Below are 16502 nucleotides of genomic sequence, written 5' to 3' on the forward strand. Positions count from 1 at the left end.
TTCTCGCTTAATTTACAACGTGTTTATTCCGTGTAGTTTTGAAAATAGTGTTTATTCCATGTATTGTAGTGAAACTTACCCAAATGAGAAAGGGTGCTGGGGGAATTTGGCATTAGAAATCAAGCCTGGCTAAGTATTTTATGTATGCACAATCTTTTCATAAAACCAAAAAATTAGCTTTAGTAAAATCTGTACAGAAAGAAACCACTCAAGATTACCCAAATCAACGTGTTTTGGGTAAAGAAAAACACTGTAAAGGCACAGGAAGGGGGCTGTTCAAATTATCCTATGGATCTTTAGCGACGACTTTGATAGCCGCTTCTAAACGGTAATTTTGCGATGGCTAACGGCGAAACAAATCGCCGCTAAATGATGTTTGCAAAATATCCACCTTAATTTCGTCACGAAATGTCCATAAAACGCTGCAAGTTGCCGCAAAAGACCTGAAACCGTGGTTTAAAATTAGATGACCTGGTTTTTGCTGATTGAACTGTTTTCCATCTGTAAATCCGATTCGACTCGGGTCCGAAGTCCACAGTCCAATCAAGAATGTGGGTTTATAGCGGAAATACTGCTACATGGTGTATTCATACCAATAATATAGGTTACCAAAAGTTCGTCTTTCTTAATTGCAATGCAATTTTAAGAATATATTTTTGCAACCAACAATTCAGATCCAACTCATTCTATAGACATTTGTAATAAAAAAAACATGCAAAATCATCTTGAATTGACAAGTGACAAATTCCCAACTGATATAACATGTAAATACTGTGTGCAAGAAATCTTGAGTTCAAAGAATCAATAAACCAATAAGACCAACAAAGAATAGGATATACATCTAGTATATATTTATGCACACACAAAAAATATTTACAAGTGACAATGAACAAATTATTAGTGGTTTAGGGTCACTTTGGCATTGTTGTGCTGTGAATATAATCAATTTCATATTTGCTGTAAGAGAAATCAGCTGTGAATAAAAGTAGTTTAGTGTTTGGTAAAATGAATATTAAAATTGTTGTTAGTACAAAAATCAATTTTTGAGTGTTTGGTAAAATTTTGTGTAAAAGTATTAATTCACCCAAATGCCCCAGAAAAAGATTCAGAGGAGAAAGTCAAGAAAATTCAGAAAAATAAAAATAAAAATAAAAAATAAACATAAACATCAAGAATAAGTACAGCAAAAAAATACTTGTAAGGGAAAGGAGGCAATTGCTGCATCCTGTCTTATCTATGCATCTCCTGGAGAATGAAAAAAGCACACCCACCAAGGTATTTATTTATTTATTTACTAAAGAGTGAAATGATAAACAAGTGAAGAGGAAAAAAAAAGAAGTGGACAGAATGGTTGAATTAAAGATTGACTGGAATGAAGGGATATGTGACGTAAGAGATATAAGGATAGTATAGGTATTATAAAAATATTCATTAACCCACACCGGTTCCGCGTCTGATTTCCGTGAAAGTGGAAAGTGAAAGCAGGTGCCTACCAGCTTCTCCAAACTGCTGTGTGTGGCAGCGATTTCCTCCAAAAAGCAGGTTTTTTCTCTTTTACCAAACGGCGTGGATATTCAAAACTTTGAAAGAAAGTAATTATAGTTCAAAATAAACAATGTCAAATATGCACTTAAATTCCTTAAACTACATAATCATTAGACGCTATCGACATTAAATCAGTCAACTATCGTCCATCGTATGGCATTACCATTTGGATTTGCGTGCTATCGTACCCACTGGTTGTACCAATAGTTGCACCTCCAGAGCCAAAATCACATCTAACATCCACAAAATAAGCGTCTGAATTCATAGCTGAACCAAGTAAGTACTTAGTGTCTTCTGGACTTGAAACTTCAGATTTTCCCCATGGTTGCTTTGGTGTAACTCTCATTCCCTCTAGCTCCATTGCCACTTCTTTCATGCTAGGCCTGTCCTGCCCTTTTAACCTTACACATCTTTTTGCGACTTCTGCCACCTTTTTTAGTGTCTCAACGTTTCTCTCGTTGACTATGTCATTATCAAGAACCTCATTCAAGCGATCTTCCTCCATGAAACGAACAAAGAAGTTGGCTAGGTTTATGTCTTCCTCGGGCCTGGCGAAAGAAAGTGCCACTTTGCTTGTCAATAGCTCCATAAGAACAACTCCGAAGCTATAGACGTCACTCTTTTCCGTCAGTTGATTCGTAAGGAAGTATTCGGGGTCTAAGTATCCAAGTGTTCCTTGCACTAACGTTGTTAGTTGAGTTTGATCTAGAGGGATCAATCTTGAAGCTCCAAAGTCGGACACTTTTGCCGTGTAATGTTCATCTAATAGTATGTTTGTTGCTTTCACATCTCGGTGGATAATTTGCATGAGAGCAGAGGAGTGTAAGTATGCTAGTGCTCCTGCTGTTTCTGTCGCTATATTCAATCGCAGCTCCCACGAAAGTGATGATCTTTTGTCAATTTTTTTATGGATGTGCTCAGAAAGAGTGCCCTCAACAATGAACTCGTAAACCAGTAATGGCGCCGGTGTCTCTAAACAACAACCTAATAACCTCACCACATTTCTGTGCTTGATTTGAGAAAGAACAATCACCTCATTAATAAAAACGTCACTCTGAGCTGGCGCACCATTAACTTTTGACTTCTTTATGGCAACCACGCTTTTATCTGGTAATATTCCTTTGTAAACCGTTCCATAGCCTCCTTCACCAAGGATTCTACTTTCGTGGTAGTTGTTAGTGGCCTTCTCAAGTTCTTCTGCTGTAAAGAGTTTTGTTGTTTCCATAGAGCCTCCTTGACTAGCGAGTTGTTGTTGTAATAATAAGCCGCCATTTTCTTTGAAGTATTTCTCTTTGAGTTTGAGGAACTTTCTTCTCTGCATACCCCAATATATCCACAAACTTCCAACCAGTAAAAGCAAGAAGCCTCCACTGGCACCTGCAGATAATTAAATAACATTACAACTACCTCATTTGATTTAAGAGTTTGTTATCTAGCTAGAGCTTTCTTTTTAGGACAAATTAATGTTTTAGTCAAAGTGATATGTTATATCACAATGAAAATTTCATAAGTCTTCTTACTGAGATGAATCAATATGTATAAGTTGTTAAAAATGTTTAGTACTAAAAAGGGAAAACTTCCAATATATATTATATTAAAAAGACTGAAATTGGAACAGGCTAGCTAGCATGACTTATGTGTGGATTTATTTTTCTGTAATATTAAGGAAAAACGTTATGAGAATTTCGGATTCGGATCCGAAATTGTCAGTAAAAATAAATTTAGGCTATGATTTTATGATGCATGTTACCAAGAGGCATACCCAATGAAATAACGAGCGGGAGAATGATCTTTGAACGACTGTTGTCTTTGATGCATTTCTTTTCATCCATGACGTCATTTTTGTACCCTTCGGGACATTTACAAGAATAATTTCCCAGTAAATTTATGCACGTTCCAATAGGGCAGGGGTTTGAATCCTTGCACTCATCAGTATCTGAAAGATAGTATGGAAAGCCAAAGATCAGGTAAAATGCCAATTTTAGCTTTTCCAGCATCAACGTAACTTAGGTAAAAACCGAATGTAGTATTCTTAGAAGAAAAAAAAGTTCGAATATTTAGCAGGAAATATTGAAACATATATATATATATATATATATATATATATATATATATATATATATATATATACCTTGGCAACCATCTGGGTGGTATGGATTCCCATGGTAACCTGGCATGCACTTGCAAGTGTAACCTGCCGACCCAACAGTAGTACAGGTGCTATTTCCCTTGCATGCAAAACCTTCGCTCTTTTGAGCTGCGTCACATGACTGATTCCCAATTTCCCAATTAAGAACCGCCGGAAGCAAACTTTTGTTGTTCATCAGTTGCAAACTCGTACGACTGAATTCGAAGCGGTCAGCTTGCACAATAAACGCGTAGCTGCAAGGGTGAGAGTCCCATATGCCCGTGCGATTTGTAGGGCTTGTCAACATGACAGTCTGATTTTTCAGTCCGCTAGGGATGGACACTTGGCAACAGCCTACGCCGGAGCAAGTGTCCTGCTCGTCAACAGCCATATCTAGACTATCACATATGGACACGCACCCCGTCGTGTACCGTTGGTTGCCCCGGTAGCCAGTAAAATACGCTAACGTGTCGCAGCCAAGGGCGTAGAACTTGTTCTTGGTATGGGAGATGGTGTAGGGAGGAGACACCCGGAGCCTGGGGACGTTTCTGTCCGTCCGGTTGCCCTGAGCGTTGTAACAGTCTTCGGCTACATATTGCTGAATTTGGAGCTCACCCTCTTCAAGGGATATGTTGGTGATTTTGATATTGCTTGTCTTCAAATTTGCTGTTGGGGGCTGGGTGGATTGGTTGCAAGTGATGTTGAATTCGGGTTGGAGGTAGCAGCCAGGGCCTATGCCAAATGGATATGGGATTGTGAGATTGCCACAATGATCTTGGCAGCCAGGCAGGGCTTGAGCTGCTGTTGCAATTGGAGTTGCTAATAGTAATATCACAACCAATTCCACCATGACCAAAGAGAGCTGCAAAATAATTAGCATCCTCTTCATATTGTATGCATGCAGGCTGCAGCAATTAAATTGTGCTAATGTTTTGGGATGATTTTTGAGTGAAGAAAACAGCCTTATATGTGGAAGGAATTAGGACGCGTGGTGGCATTTCGGCTTATGTGGGAAACGGTCTTTCTAATTAACTCATTTGTCTCTGTTAATGTTTCTTTTTTTTTTTTTACCTCGACTCGTTATTTTTCAAGAATTAGTATAAATAATTGCAATAAAACATCCAGCGCGATAAATAGTCAACAGGCGACGGCGGGGGCGAAGTCAAGTCAAGTCAAGTAATTTTATTAGAGTTGGTTTCTTTTTTCTTTTAAAATTATAAATAAGAATTGCTGAAAAGTTTTTGTGATGTTTATAAATGAAGGAAAAGGTTGACCGGTAAACCTCCAAGAACTTATCAACCTTTACTGGTTTCTAGAAACTGAAAAAAATGGTAGATTTGATTAAGTCCGGGGTCATTTTTGAAAAAGTATAATTTCTCAACTCATCATATATCACCGACAGAAAACACATCTTGAATTCATAACATAACCAATAAGACCAACAAAGAACAACATATTGGTTTATTTCTAGCATATATATACATCGCAACTACCCTAGCAATCGATTATCGGCCATCACCATACGACGTTAACATCTGGATTTGCATGCTGTCATATCCACTACTTGTACCACTAGGATGACCACAATCTGCTGCTGTAACATCCACACAATAAGCATCTGACTTGCCTGAACCAAGCAAGTGCTCAGTCTCTTCTGGACAATCAGCTTTCCCCCATGGATGCTTTGCCTTAATTCTCATGCCTTCTAGCTCCAAGGCTACCTCTTTCATTGTAGGCCTTTCCTCCCCTTGTAACATCAAGCATCTTTTCGCGAGAATGGCCACATTTTTCAGAATCTCAATATTTCCATCGTTGACTATGTCATCGTCAAGAATTTGATTCAAGCGATCTTCCTCCACTGAACAAACAAAGAAGCTTGCTAGGTTTCTCTCAGCCTCAGGCCTGCCAAAACAAAGTGCTACTCTACTTGTTAGTAGCTCTGCTAGGACAACTCCAAAACTATAAACATCACTCTTTTCCGTTAGTTGATTTGAAAGGAAGTATTCAGGGTCTAAGTATCCGAGTGTCCCCTGCACTAAAGTTGTTAGTTGAGTTTGATCCACAGGAATCAATTTTGAAGCTCCAAAGTCTGACACTTTCGCTGTGTAATTTTCATCTAACAGTATGTTCGTTGTTTTGACATCCCGGTGTATGATTGGCATGGAAGTGGAGGAGTGTAAGTATGCTAGTGCTCCTGAAGTTTCTGTTGCTATCTTCATTCTTAAGTCCCATGGGAGTGATGATCTTTTGTCCCTTATATTATGAATGTGGGCGAAAAGAGTGCCATTGGTGACGAACTCGTAAACTAGTAAAGGAACTGGTGTCTCTAAACAGCAACCTAATAGCCTCACCACATTTCTATGGTTGATTTGAGAGAGAACAATCATCTCATTAACAAACTGTTCCTTCTGGGTTGAGGCACCAATTTTGGACTTCTTTATGGCAACCACTTTGTTATCTGGTAATATTCCTTTGTAAACAGTTCCATAGCCTCCTTCGCCAAGGACTCTACTTTCATGGTAATTGTTTGTGGCCTTTTCAAGTGCTTCTGCAGTAAAGATCCTGGTTGTCTCCATAGAGCCTCCTTGGCTAGCAAGGTGTTGTTCTAACAATAAACCACCATTTTCTCTAAAGTATTTTTCTTTGAGTTTGGTGAACTTTCTTCTTTGCAGACAGCAATAGAACCATGAAATTGCCCCCAGTAAAATCAATAACCCTGCGCTGACACCTGCACATAATTGAAAATCAAAACTAAATTTGATTTGATTTTTTTATTTTTTTTTATGTACGTGTTTATCTAATATTTCTGAGGGTGGGGAGTTAAGATAGTATATATAGAGAGAGAAAGAGAGAGCGCATATTAATTGAGATACTCCATGTTGTGTGGCATGTGTTAAGATTTTATCTAGTTACAACAGTTGTTTTAATTAAATAAATTGATTATCCTATAGGAAGTTATGTTGCACGTTGTTATGTTTTACCAAGTCTTTAGGAGTCTCCCAGTAGTGGAGCAGTTTGTTAGTAGTGTCAGTAATGGATTAAGTTAGTAGGAGTCATGTCCTTGAATTTAGCGTAGTCTGGTGATGTAACGTTCTATTTAAGTTCAACTTTATCAATATACAATTACACTTTCCAGCACCTCCTCTCACATGTGTTTGGATTTTGAGTTTAACTCTACATTTGGTATCAGAGCTCCCCACTGAGGCCTGATGAAAAATTTCCCACAAAAGCAGTAAGTTATTATTGCACTTACGACAGTAAGTTTCTATGGCGTCTAACAAGGTTACAGACAACTATGTGCAGCCAGCCATACCATGCTTTTATGGTCATTATGATCATTGGAGCATATTGATGGAGAATTTCCTGAGGTCTAAAGAATGCTGGACTCTCGCAGAAACCGGTATAGTAGAACCGGAAAGTGGAGTGGTGTTGACGGAGATACAACAAAAGAAATTGGATGAATCCAAGCTGAAAGATCTGAAGGCGAAAAATTACTTATTCCAAGCTATTGATCGTTCCATTTTGGAGACCATTCTCCAAAAAGATACTTCCAAGCAAATTTGGGACTCCATGAAGAAAAAGTACCAGGGCTCAACAAAGGTGAAGTGTTCAATGCTGCAAGCACTAAGGAAAGATTTTGAGACTCTTTAGATGAAACAATGAGAGTCCGTCAATGACTATTTTTCAAAAGCAATGGCATGCAATTGCAAACAAGATGCGAGAATATGGAAGACGTGACCATCGTAGAAAAGGTCATGTGATCTATGACTACAAAGTTTGATTACATTGTGTGCTCCACTGAGGAGTCAAATGATGTTGAGCAGCTTTCAATTGATGAGCTGCAGAGTTCCTTGCTTGTCCATGAGCAGAAGATCAATCAGAGTACATCTGAGGAACATGCCTTGAAAGTTTCAACAAATATTGATTCTTCGGCAACAAGAGGTTGTGGTGGTTGTGGACGAGGACGCGGTAGAGGCGGCGGCCATGAAAGAGGTCCAGGTAGCAGAGATGGGAACAAAGACACTCATGATTCCAGCAGTAACAGTAAAAGCTATTATAATTATGGGGGCAAAAGCAGCAGAGGCTGAAGGCAATCCTACAATCATGGTTCGAATGTCGGCAAATCAGACGTCGAGTGTTTCAGGTGTGGCAATTATGGTCATTACCAGTCTAAATGTTACACAAATATGAATAAAGCAAAGGGTACAAGGGCGAATTTTGTAGAGCAAGAGAAGAGGCTATTCTAATGGTGTGTCAAACCATGGAAAACCCACAAAAGAACGTGTGGTACTTGGATATAAGTTGCAGTAATCACATGTGTGGAGAAAAGTCAATTTTCTCTACCTTCGATGAAAGTTTCACAACTACAGATTTGGAGACAACACCAAAGTTTTTGTTTTGGGAAAAGGAGATTTCAAAATTTGGGCTAAAGATAACACTGTCCATACCATCTCTAGTGTTTTCTTTGTCCCGAGTTTCAAGAGCAATTTGCTGATCTTGGGACAACTGCATGAAAAGGGATATGAGATCAAGATTATAGGAGAAGCTTGTCAGATACATGACCAAAAGAGGGGCTTAATTGCTAAGGCTTACATGATGACAAATCGAATGTTTCCATTACATATTCAGAGTGATGATCCTACGTGTTTCTCTACCAAGGTCAATGATCCAGCGTGGCTATGGGATTTACGTTATAGTCATCTGAATTTTAGAGGTTTAAAGACGCTACATGATAAGGAGATGGTGATTCGCCTTCCTCAAATAACTTGTCCAACTGAAGTTTGTGTTGTTGGAAAATAACATAGGGAAACCTTTCCGAAGGGAAAAGCATGGCGGGCTCGAAGACCTCTTGAGCTGGTCCATTCAGATATTTGTGGGCCAATAACTTCAGCTTCCAACACCGAAAAAGGTACTTTAAATGTTCACTGATGATTACAACAGAAAAACATGGGTTTATTTCTTACATGAGAAATCAGAAGCCTTAAATGCATTCAAACACTTTAAGGTGGTTGCAGAGAATGAGATAGAGAAAACGATCAAGGTTCTTCGAACTGATCGTGGTGGAGAATACAATTCAAAAGCCTTTGAAAATTTTTGGGCTATACATAGCATTCGCCAACAGCTTACGGCAACTTATGGACCACAACAGAACGGTGTGGCAGAGAGGAAGAATTGTACCATTTTAAATATGGTACGTAGTATGCATAAAGAGTTGCATTCCAAAGAGTTTCTGGGCGGAAGTGTAAACTGGAGCATTCACATACTGAACTAAAATCCAACTTTTGCTGTTCAAGATTTGACACCTGAAGAGGCATGGAGCGGCCATAAACCAGCAGTTGGTTACTTCAAAGTTTTTGGCTGCATTGCATATGCACGTATTCTAGATCAGAAAAGGAAGAAGCTTGATGACAAAGGTGAAAAATGTGTCTTTCTTGGCATAAGAGAAGTTTCCAAGGCGTATAAATTATTCAATCATGTGTCCAAAAAGATTATTATTAGCTGAGATGTTGTATTTAATGAAGAGAAGACATGGAATTAGAGTGATGATGTTTCTCAACAGCAGCAGAAGATTCCAGTCAATTTTGATGACAACATGGAACAACAACAACTGGAGAGCAGCCACAACAGTACATTCTGGCATTGACTTCTTTAGTTGTTCCAGCACTAACTTATCCAGCACCAACTTCTTTAGTAGTTCCGACACCAACTTTTTCAATTGTTCCACCAATTAGAGCTCATGCTGCAAGTTCATCTAGTGCACAACCCTAACGTTTAAAGAAGCGGCTTGCATGGATGATAGATTCTAAATAGGTGTTTGATTTCGTTAGTGGAAGTAAAGGAAGTGATGATGATCCACTTGTTCACTTTTCTTTGTTTGATAGATTCTGAATGGGTGTTTGATTCCGTTAGTGGAAGTAAAGGAAGTGATGATGATCCACTTGTTCACTTTCCTTTGTTTGTAGATTCTGATCCTGTGTTATTTTCTGATGCCATCAGAGAACCAAAGTGGTAGAAAGCCATGGATGAGGAATCAAATCTATTGAGAAGAATAATACTTGGGAGTTGACAGAGCTTCCACAAGGGCATAAGATAATTGGTGTCAAACGGGTCTTTAAGACAAAGCTGAATAAGAAGGGTGAGAGTCATAAGCACAAAGCACGCTTGGTGGCGAAAGGTTACAAGCAAGAGTACAACGTTGATTACACAGAATTGCTTGCGCCATGCAAGGCATGACACAATCTGATGGTGATTTTAATGGCAGACGTAACTCATGGCCTATCTTCCAGCTGGATGTGAAGTTTGCGTTTTTACATGGTAAGTTGCAAGAATAGGTTGATGTTGAGCAGCCAGTAGGTTATGTTCATCCAGGGAAGGAAATACAAGTTTACATGCTAAAAAAACTTTATATAGGCTGAAGTAAGCTCCCAAAGCTTGGTACAGCAGCATAAAGACATATTTTGCAAGATAAGGATTTCAAAAATGTCCATATGAGCATACACTCTTTACAAAATTTGGAGAGGAAGGGCAGATACTCATCGTGTGCTTGTATGTGGACGATTTGATCCATACAAGTAATGATGTGGTCATGTTTAATGATTTTAAGAAATCCATGATGCATGAGTTTGATATGTCTGATCTTGGATTGATGCACTATTTTCTTGGTATAGAAGTAGCACAATCTAGTGTCGGAATATTTATTTCACAGAAGAAATATGTTCAAGAGATCTTAGACAGGTTTGAGATGAAAGATTGCAATTCAGTTTATACACCAATTGAAATTGGTTTGAAACTAATAAAGAATTCTGAAGAGAAGAAGGTTGATCAAACTCTTTACAAACAGATTGTAGGAAGTCTGATGTATTTGACAGCGACTAGGCCATACATACAACATGCAGTGAGTCTCATTAGCAGATTTATGGAGTGTCGAGAAGTGTCTTATTTGGCGGCAGCAAAAAGAATTTTTCGTTACTTGAAGGGCACAATTGATTTTAGAATATTATACAATAAATGAGCTGAATCAGGTTTGTTTGGCTTCACTGATAGTGACTATGTAAGAGACCCAGATGATAGGAGAAGCACCTCAGGTTATGCATATATGATAGGAGCAGGAGCCATTTAATGGTCATCCAAAAAACAACAGATTGTCACTCTGTCAACCACCGAAGTTGAGTTTATTGCAACAACCGCCTGCAGTTGTCAAGCTATTTGGTTGAGGAGGATACTTGAAGAATTACGTGGTTTGAAAGATGGTCAAACTCCTGTTTATTGTGATAACAGTTCAGCAATCAAGTTGTCCAAGAATCCAGTTTTACATGGCAAAAGAAAACACATTGATGTTCTCTACCATTTCCTATATAACCTCACAAAGGATGGAACAATTGATCTAATCTACTGCATAAGTGAAGATCAGGTAGCTGATATTCTAACCAAGCCTCTCAAATTACCGGTGTTCTCGAAGCTAAGAAGATTGTTAGGAGTTTGCTCTGTGAAAAATATTGCTTGAAGACAGAAGCTATAGTGCATGTTAAAGGTTTCTCTCTAAATTGATTGTTCAAGGAACATTTAGTTTAAGGGGCGGGTGTTAAGATTTTATCTAGTTACAGCAGTTGTTTTAATTAAATAAACTGATTATCCTATTTTATAGGAAGTTATGTTGCACGTTGTTATGTTTTACCAAGTCTTTAGGAGTCTCCCATTCGTGGAGCAGTTTGTTAGTAGTGTCAGTAATGGATTAAGTTAGTAGGAGTTATGTCCTTGAATTTAGCATAGTCTGGTGATGTAACGTTCTATTTAAGTTCAACTATTACACTTTCCAGCACCTCCTCTCACCTGTGTTTGGATTTTGAGTTTAACTATACACACTGAACTTAACTTAAAATAGACAAGAGTCATGCATGCCAACATATTGTGTCTTACAAGTCCCACCTAGAAGGGTGAGACATTAGGACGGCCTTAGACTCAACTTGAATTCAATCTAAACTGGATCACCAAACAAAGTGAAAAAATCTTAGGAATCGAATAATCAATTTCACCTAGCACTTGATGAGGCACATTAATTGGGCTGTTTCAACTTTCAATGATAGTTTAGCTAGTGCTTAGGTTAGAATTTAGGATAAAGAAGATAAATAACATAAATATGGGTGCTAGCCGTTAAAAATAAAATAGATTAAAGTTCGAATTTTTTACTGTGATCATATATAGGGTGCATGTTAACATGTAAATAAAGCATACGTACCTAATGAAATGATAAGCAGGAGAATGGTCTTTGATCGATTGTCTTTGATGCAACTCTTTGGATTCATGCCCTCGTTTTTATACCCTTTGGGACATTTACAAGAATAATCTCCAGGGGAATTTACGCACACTCCAATACTACAGGAGTTTGAAGCCTTGCACTCATCAATATCTGAAAATAAAATAAAACCCATATGCATCATGTAAAATCCCAATTTTGAGCTTTAACGTCCGATAGAGTTTTTCTATATTAAGGATGCCCCTTATTGTAAGAAAATGCACACATCCTTTCTAGGACTATCCTATATAAAGATTTTCTACCTTTACACTGCATTTGAACTATAGAAACCATCTATATTTGAGTTCATACTTAAAGGACTACGTGTACACCCTGCAAAACTATCTATGTAATACATATAGCTTTAGAAGAGGGATCTCCTTCTTTGTAAAATCTGGTACATACCTTGGCAACCATTGGGGTGGTAAGGGTTCCCTTCATAACCTGGCAAACACTGGCAAATGTAACCTGTAGAGCGATTATTGGGGTTGACACACTTACTATGTGCCTTGCATGATGAATTCTGGGTGGTCTCTTGAGCTGCATCGCATGGCTCATTTCCAATTTCCCAGTTAAGGATCATTGGAAGCAGCTCTTTGTTGTGGAGTTGTTGAAAACTTGAATCGGAGAATCTGAAGTGGCCTTCTTGCACAACAAAGGCATAGCTGCAGGGGTTAAAGCTCCTAATATACGTATGATTGTGATAGCTTGCCAACGTCACAGTACAATTTTTGAGACCGTCGGGGATGGAAGTTAGGCAACACCCGATGCCAGAACAAGAGTCTTGCTCACCACTGTAGAGGCGGTCACAGAAGGATATGCAACCGGTGATGAATCTTTCTTGGTTTGCACGGTAGCCTCTAAAAGTTGCATAAGTATCGCAACCAATGGCCATGAACTTGTTTTTGGTACCGGAGATGGTGTAAGGAGGAGCCACCCAAATCCACGGGATGTTGTGGTTTCTCTTGCCCATCTCGTCGTAGCAGTCATAGGCCCTATACTGCTGTACTTGGATCTCACCGAGATCCACGGATATGTTGGTAACAAGAATGTTGGTTCTCCTCAAGAACGCTGTTCCGTTGGCGGTGCAATTGATGAAGAAGTCAGGTCCCATGTAACAATTTTTTGTAACGCCAAATGGGTATGGAATTGTGAGATTTCCACACTTGTCTGGGCAGTTTGGCAGGGCAAAGTCAGCTGCTGCAGCCGCGGCCAGCACCGCCATTACCAAGGAGACTTGCATAATAAGCATCCTCTCATGTAAGAATGGCACACAACTTAATTCCGTGTAGTATGGTCTATATTACAAACCTATATGTTCGTTGAATTATAAGTGAATAAACTGCTAACAAGCCTGGCCGTTTGTAGGCAAATTAGCCACGTAAGGAATGAGGACTGGCAGGTCACGCCGTGGCTCAGGGGGCTAGCCTAGAGGAAATTTCCTTCTTATCTTTAGTAATTTGTCCGTTGATGCAAATGTACCATTCTTGTTTTTCTATGTTGAAGTCGTCAGTATAATTTCCAATTACTTAAAAAGTGGAGCTTTTTTTTGATGAAATGAGGGTGTTAAAACCCCAAAGAACAGCTTAACTTTATTAAAGATCTGACGGGCATGAGAGACTCCTAGCAAGTCATCAACCAGCACATCACTAACAGAGGGGTATTTTCAAAAAAAGCAAATGCCCAAATTCAGATTGTAGCTCCATTTTGCAAGACAGTCAGACAGAGGCGGCTCATGGAGTGTGCGAGGTGTGCGACCGCACAGGGCTCCCAAAATTTAGGGGCCTCCAAATTTTTCCTAGTCAACCCATTAAATTAACTAAAACATGAAAATAAAAATGAAATATTAAATATCACCCCACAACACCACATGCAAAGCACCAAAACCAAAATTGAATTGAATATTTATTATCAACAAATTCTAATTTAATTGATTTTCCTCTTCCCAACTCTCACACTGCAACTCTTCTTTTTATTTATTTATTATGGTTTGAAACCTGTGTTTTCCTCTTCCCAACTCTCAAGCTGCAAAACCATTCTAATATTATTTTCTCTTTCAGTAAGTCTTTCTCACTCTCCTCCATCAAAATAAAGCCATTTCTCTTCAATACCAGTGTACCACCCTCTTCCATCAAATTTTGTGTCACGACCCGACTCCCCTAGCACGATATTGTCTGCTTTGGGCCCCCTTCTCTGCCCTCACGGTTTTGTTTCTAGGAGCTCACGAGCAACTTCTCAGAGGTCACCCATCCCGGATTGCTCTAGCCCCAACTCGCTTAACTCGGAGTTCCTAAGAATCCGCTGAGCTCCCAAAAGGCCTCGTGCTAGGAAGAGAAGTGCCCACACATTTAAGCACTTCACCTTTCCCTCCCCGAGCGACGTGGGATTGCTTATTGTTCTTGTTTCCCCAAGACACGGGTCTTACATTTTGGATTGTAAAAACCCAAGCTTTAGCCCTTTCCCCAAAATCATAGTTCTTTTCTCCCTCCCTTATTCACATGAGAATTCACCAAGCATTGAAATTGGAAAATCAATTTATCAGCTCTGTGATTTGGAAGGGTGACTAAAGAAATTTTTCTAGGAAGCTCTTTCCGAATGTGTTCTTCCCGTGTCAGAAATTTTTGTTTCTATATGGATTTTTTTTTTCCTACTTGTATATATAGGACCTCGACATCCATATTTGCACAGGGCCTTCAAAATCAATGGACCGACTCTGGTCAGCAAGGTAGTTCTTCTCTATGCATATATGAATATGATGAATTTGATAGCTCTCAAACTGCCTTAAAAGAGTACAACAGTTATACAGCAAAACAGCAAGGGTGTGAAAACGATATATGCATGTCAAATTCCTCTGCAGTAAAGACTGGTGCGCATGGCATTGCGCCAGCGAAAGTCATGTGGCGGGTTCCAATAATGTTGCAGTCCATGGCCACATGCCGTGGAAAATTTACGCATTGATTGTGCCTATTTTTTGGACGATGTTGTTGAAAATTGGCAACAAATTGTGAACTTTAGTAGCAGCCATTGTTGACTTTGGAGGAGTTTTCACACGAGTAACGATGGCTTGCCATCTTTGTCAAATGCATGGGATGGCTTTGTTATTTGGTTGGGAGACAAATTGGATTGGCTTTTTTCGGTGCTTTCGGTGGCTTTGGCTTTTGGTGATTGAAAGCATTATTCTTTGGATGGGCATAAAAATGAAACCAAATTAAATTGAACCGAAAAATAAAGTTTTTTGACTAAACCGAAAAAAGTCAACACTAGACCTGATTCAAACCGAAGTCAACAGTTCGGTCTTTGAGTTTAAATTTTTTTGAATCGGTGGATTTGACCCAAACTGACATTTGGGCTCAAGCCATAACCAACAAAAAAAACAGAACCGAACCATGAATGTTCCGGTCAGTCCATTTTTGGGTTTCATCTTTGACCCTACCTCACTTTGGTTGGTTTGGCCCATGAGTCAGTCAAAATTTGACCCAACCCAAACTGTGCCCAGGCCTACTTTGGCTATTTAATCAGAGTGCTGCTGCTGCAGCATTTGAATGGGTGCGTAGTGTGCCTCACCATTTTGGAGGTGCCGTTTGCACCATGTGAGAGAGGGATATAAAGCAGCTGCTGCTCCTCTTTGTTGTAGCTGCACATTTGATGACAGTTTCCTGTCTGATCAATGGGAGAGAAAAATCCATTTCTCTATTGGTTTTTGGGTGTGGTAATATTTGTTCCCTCTTTTGGTATTGGTGTGAGTGACTTGGGTGTATTTGAGATTTGGGCTGTGAGAGTTAAATTCTGTAATTCCTAGGATAGGTAGGGTTGATCTCCTTTGGTTGTAATATCTTTTAGGATACTAGTGGAATTTCTCGTTGTCTTTGAACTGGATGCAGGCTACACACAGGCTGAATCTGTATAAATCCTTGGTGTCATTTAAATTTATGTATTTCATATTTTGCTCTTGTTGTTTCAATGGTTTCATATCCACCATCCAATGCAATCCATTTTTGCCGTGCACAACAGATGCATGGTCCATGGAGATGGAATTTGAAAGCATCTGGCTGCTCCAACCTGCACGTTTTGGAGATTCTTTTGACAAGTCTCTAGACAGAATCATATGAACACGCTTCTTTTTGGGCCAGGAGAAGAGTGAGGTGGGGCTACAACCTTCAATAGTAGTCAGTAGACTGAACTGATTGCAAGAAAAGGACAGATTCTGTTTAATTGGTTGCTTATTTTGCAGTGTTTCTGTTTACAACCCAAAGATTTTCTTAATTCTGACTAAATTGTATATTGTATTTGGGCTCCATCTGTCCCATTAAGTTCCTAAAAATTTAATTAACTGGTTCGTGATTAAATTTCAAAGAATTCGAACTTGGAATTTCATGAAATTTGAATACTTCAATAAGCTTGTGCAAATGGAAATTCTTACCCTTTTTTGAGTCTTAATTTCAATTGCTGGTAAGTTATTTTGACAAGATGGGGTATTAGCAAGGATCTAGCTAGTGAAGTGTTTGATATGTCCAAGGATCTAGCTAGCAAGGATCT

General features: G+C 39.0%; 2 protein-coding genes across 2 annotated transcripts; both read right to left on the reverse strand.

Annotated features, from left to right (window-relative positions):
- Positions 1-1356: 1356 nt before the first annotated feature.
- On the reverse strand, positions 1357-4592 carry LOC148918554 (wall-associated receptor kinase 2-like). Its single transcript, XM_089049407.1, has 3 exons — positions 3677-4592; positions 3308-3481; positions 1357-2922 (listed from the first exon to the last, which is right to left on the reverse strand). The coding sequence occupies exons 1-3, from the start codon at positions 4560-4562 to the stop codon at positions 1685-1687; spliced, it is 2298 nt and encodes a 765-aa protein (XP_088905533.1). The 5' UTR covers positions 4563-4592; the 3' UTR covers positions 1357-1684.
- A 437-nt stretch (positions 4593-5029) lies between these two features.
- On the reverse strand, positions 5030-13446 carry LOC148918555 (putative wall-associated receptor kinase-like 16). Its single transcript, XM_089049443.1, has 3 exons — positions 12372-13446; positions 11910-12080; positions 5030-6401 (listed from the first exon to the last, which is right to left on the reverse strand). The coding sequence occupies exons 1-3, from the start codon at positions 13216-13218 to the stop codon at positions 5179-5181; spliced, it is 2241 nt and encodes a 746-aa protein (XP_088905569.1). The 5' UTR covers positions 13219-13446; the 3' UTR covers positions 5030-5178.
- Positions 13447-16502: the final 3056 nt, after the last annotated feature.

Source organism: Prunus mume, linkage group LG3 (assembly GCF_029339155.1).
Source record: "Prunus mume cultivar Tortuosa linkage group LG3, ASM2933915v1, whole genome shotgun sequence".
Classification (NCBI taxonomy): Eukaryota; Viridiplantae; Streptophyta; class Magnoliopsida; order Rosales; family Rosaceae; genus Prunus; species Prunus mume.

Coding starts and splice junctions, on each gene's coding strand:
- LOC148918554 (XM_089049407.1), bottom strand. CDS start 4,562: ATGAAGAGGATGCTAATTATTTTGCAGCTCTCTTTGGTCATGGTGGAA. Junction 3,482..3,676: donor CCACCCAGATGGTTGCCAAG/GTATATATATAT, acceptor ACTATCTTTCAG/ATACTGATGAGTGCAAGGAT. Junction 2,923..3,307: donor CCCGCTCGTTATTTCATTGG/GTATGCCTCTTG, acceptor AATTATCTGCAG/GTGCCAGTGGAGGCTTCTTG.
- LOC148918555 (XM_089049443.1), bottom strand. CDS start 13,218: ATGCTTATTATGCAAGTCTCCTTGGTAATGGCGGTGCTGGCCGCGGCT. Junction 12,081..12,371: donor CCACCCCAATGGTTGCCAAG/GTATGTACCAGA, acceptor TTTTATTTTCAG/ATATTGATGAGTGCAAGGCT. Junction 6,402..11,909: donor CCTGCTTATCATTTCATTAG/GTACGTATGCTT, acceptor AATTATGTGCAG/GTGTCAGCGCAGGGTTATTG.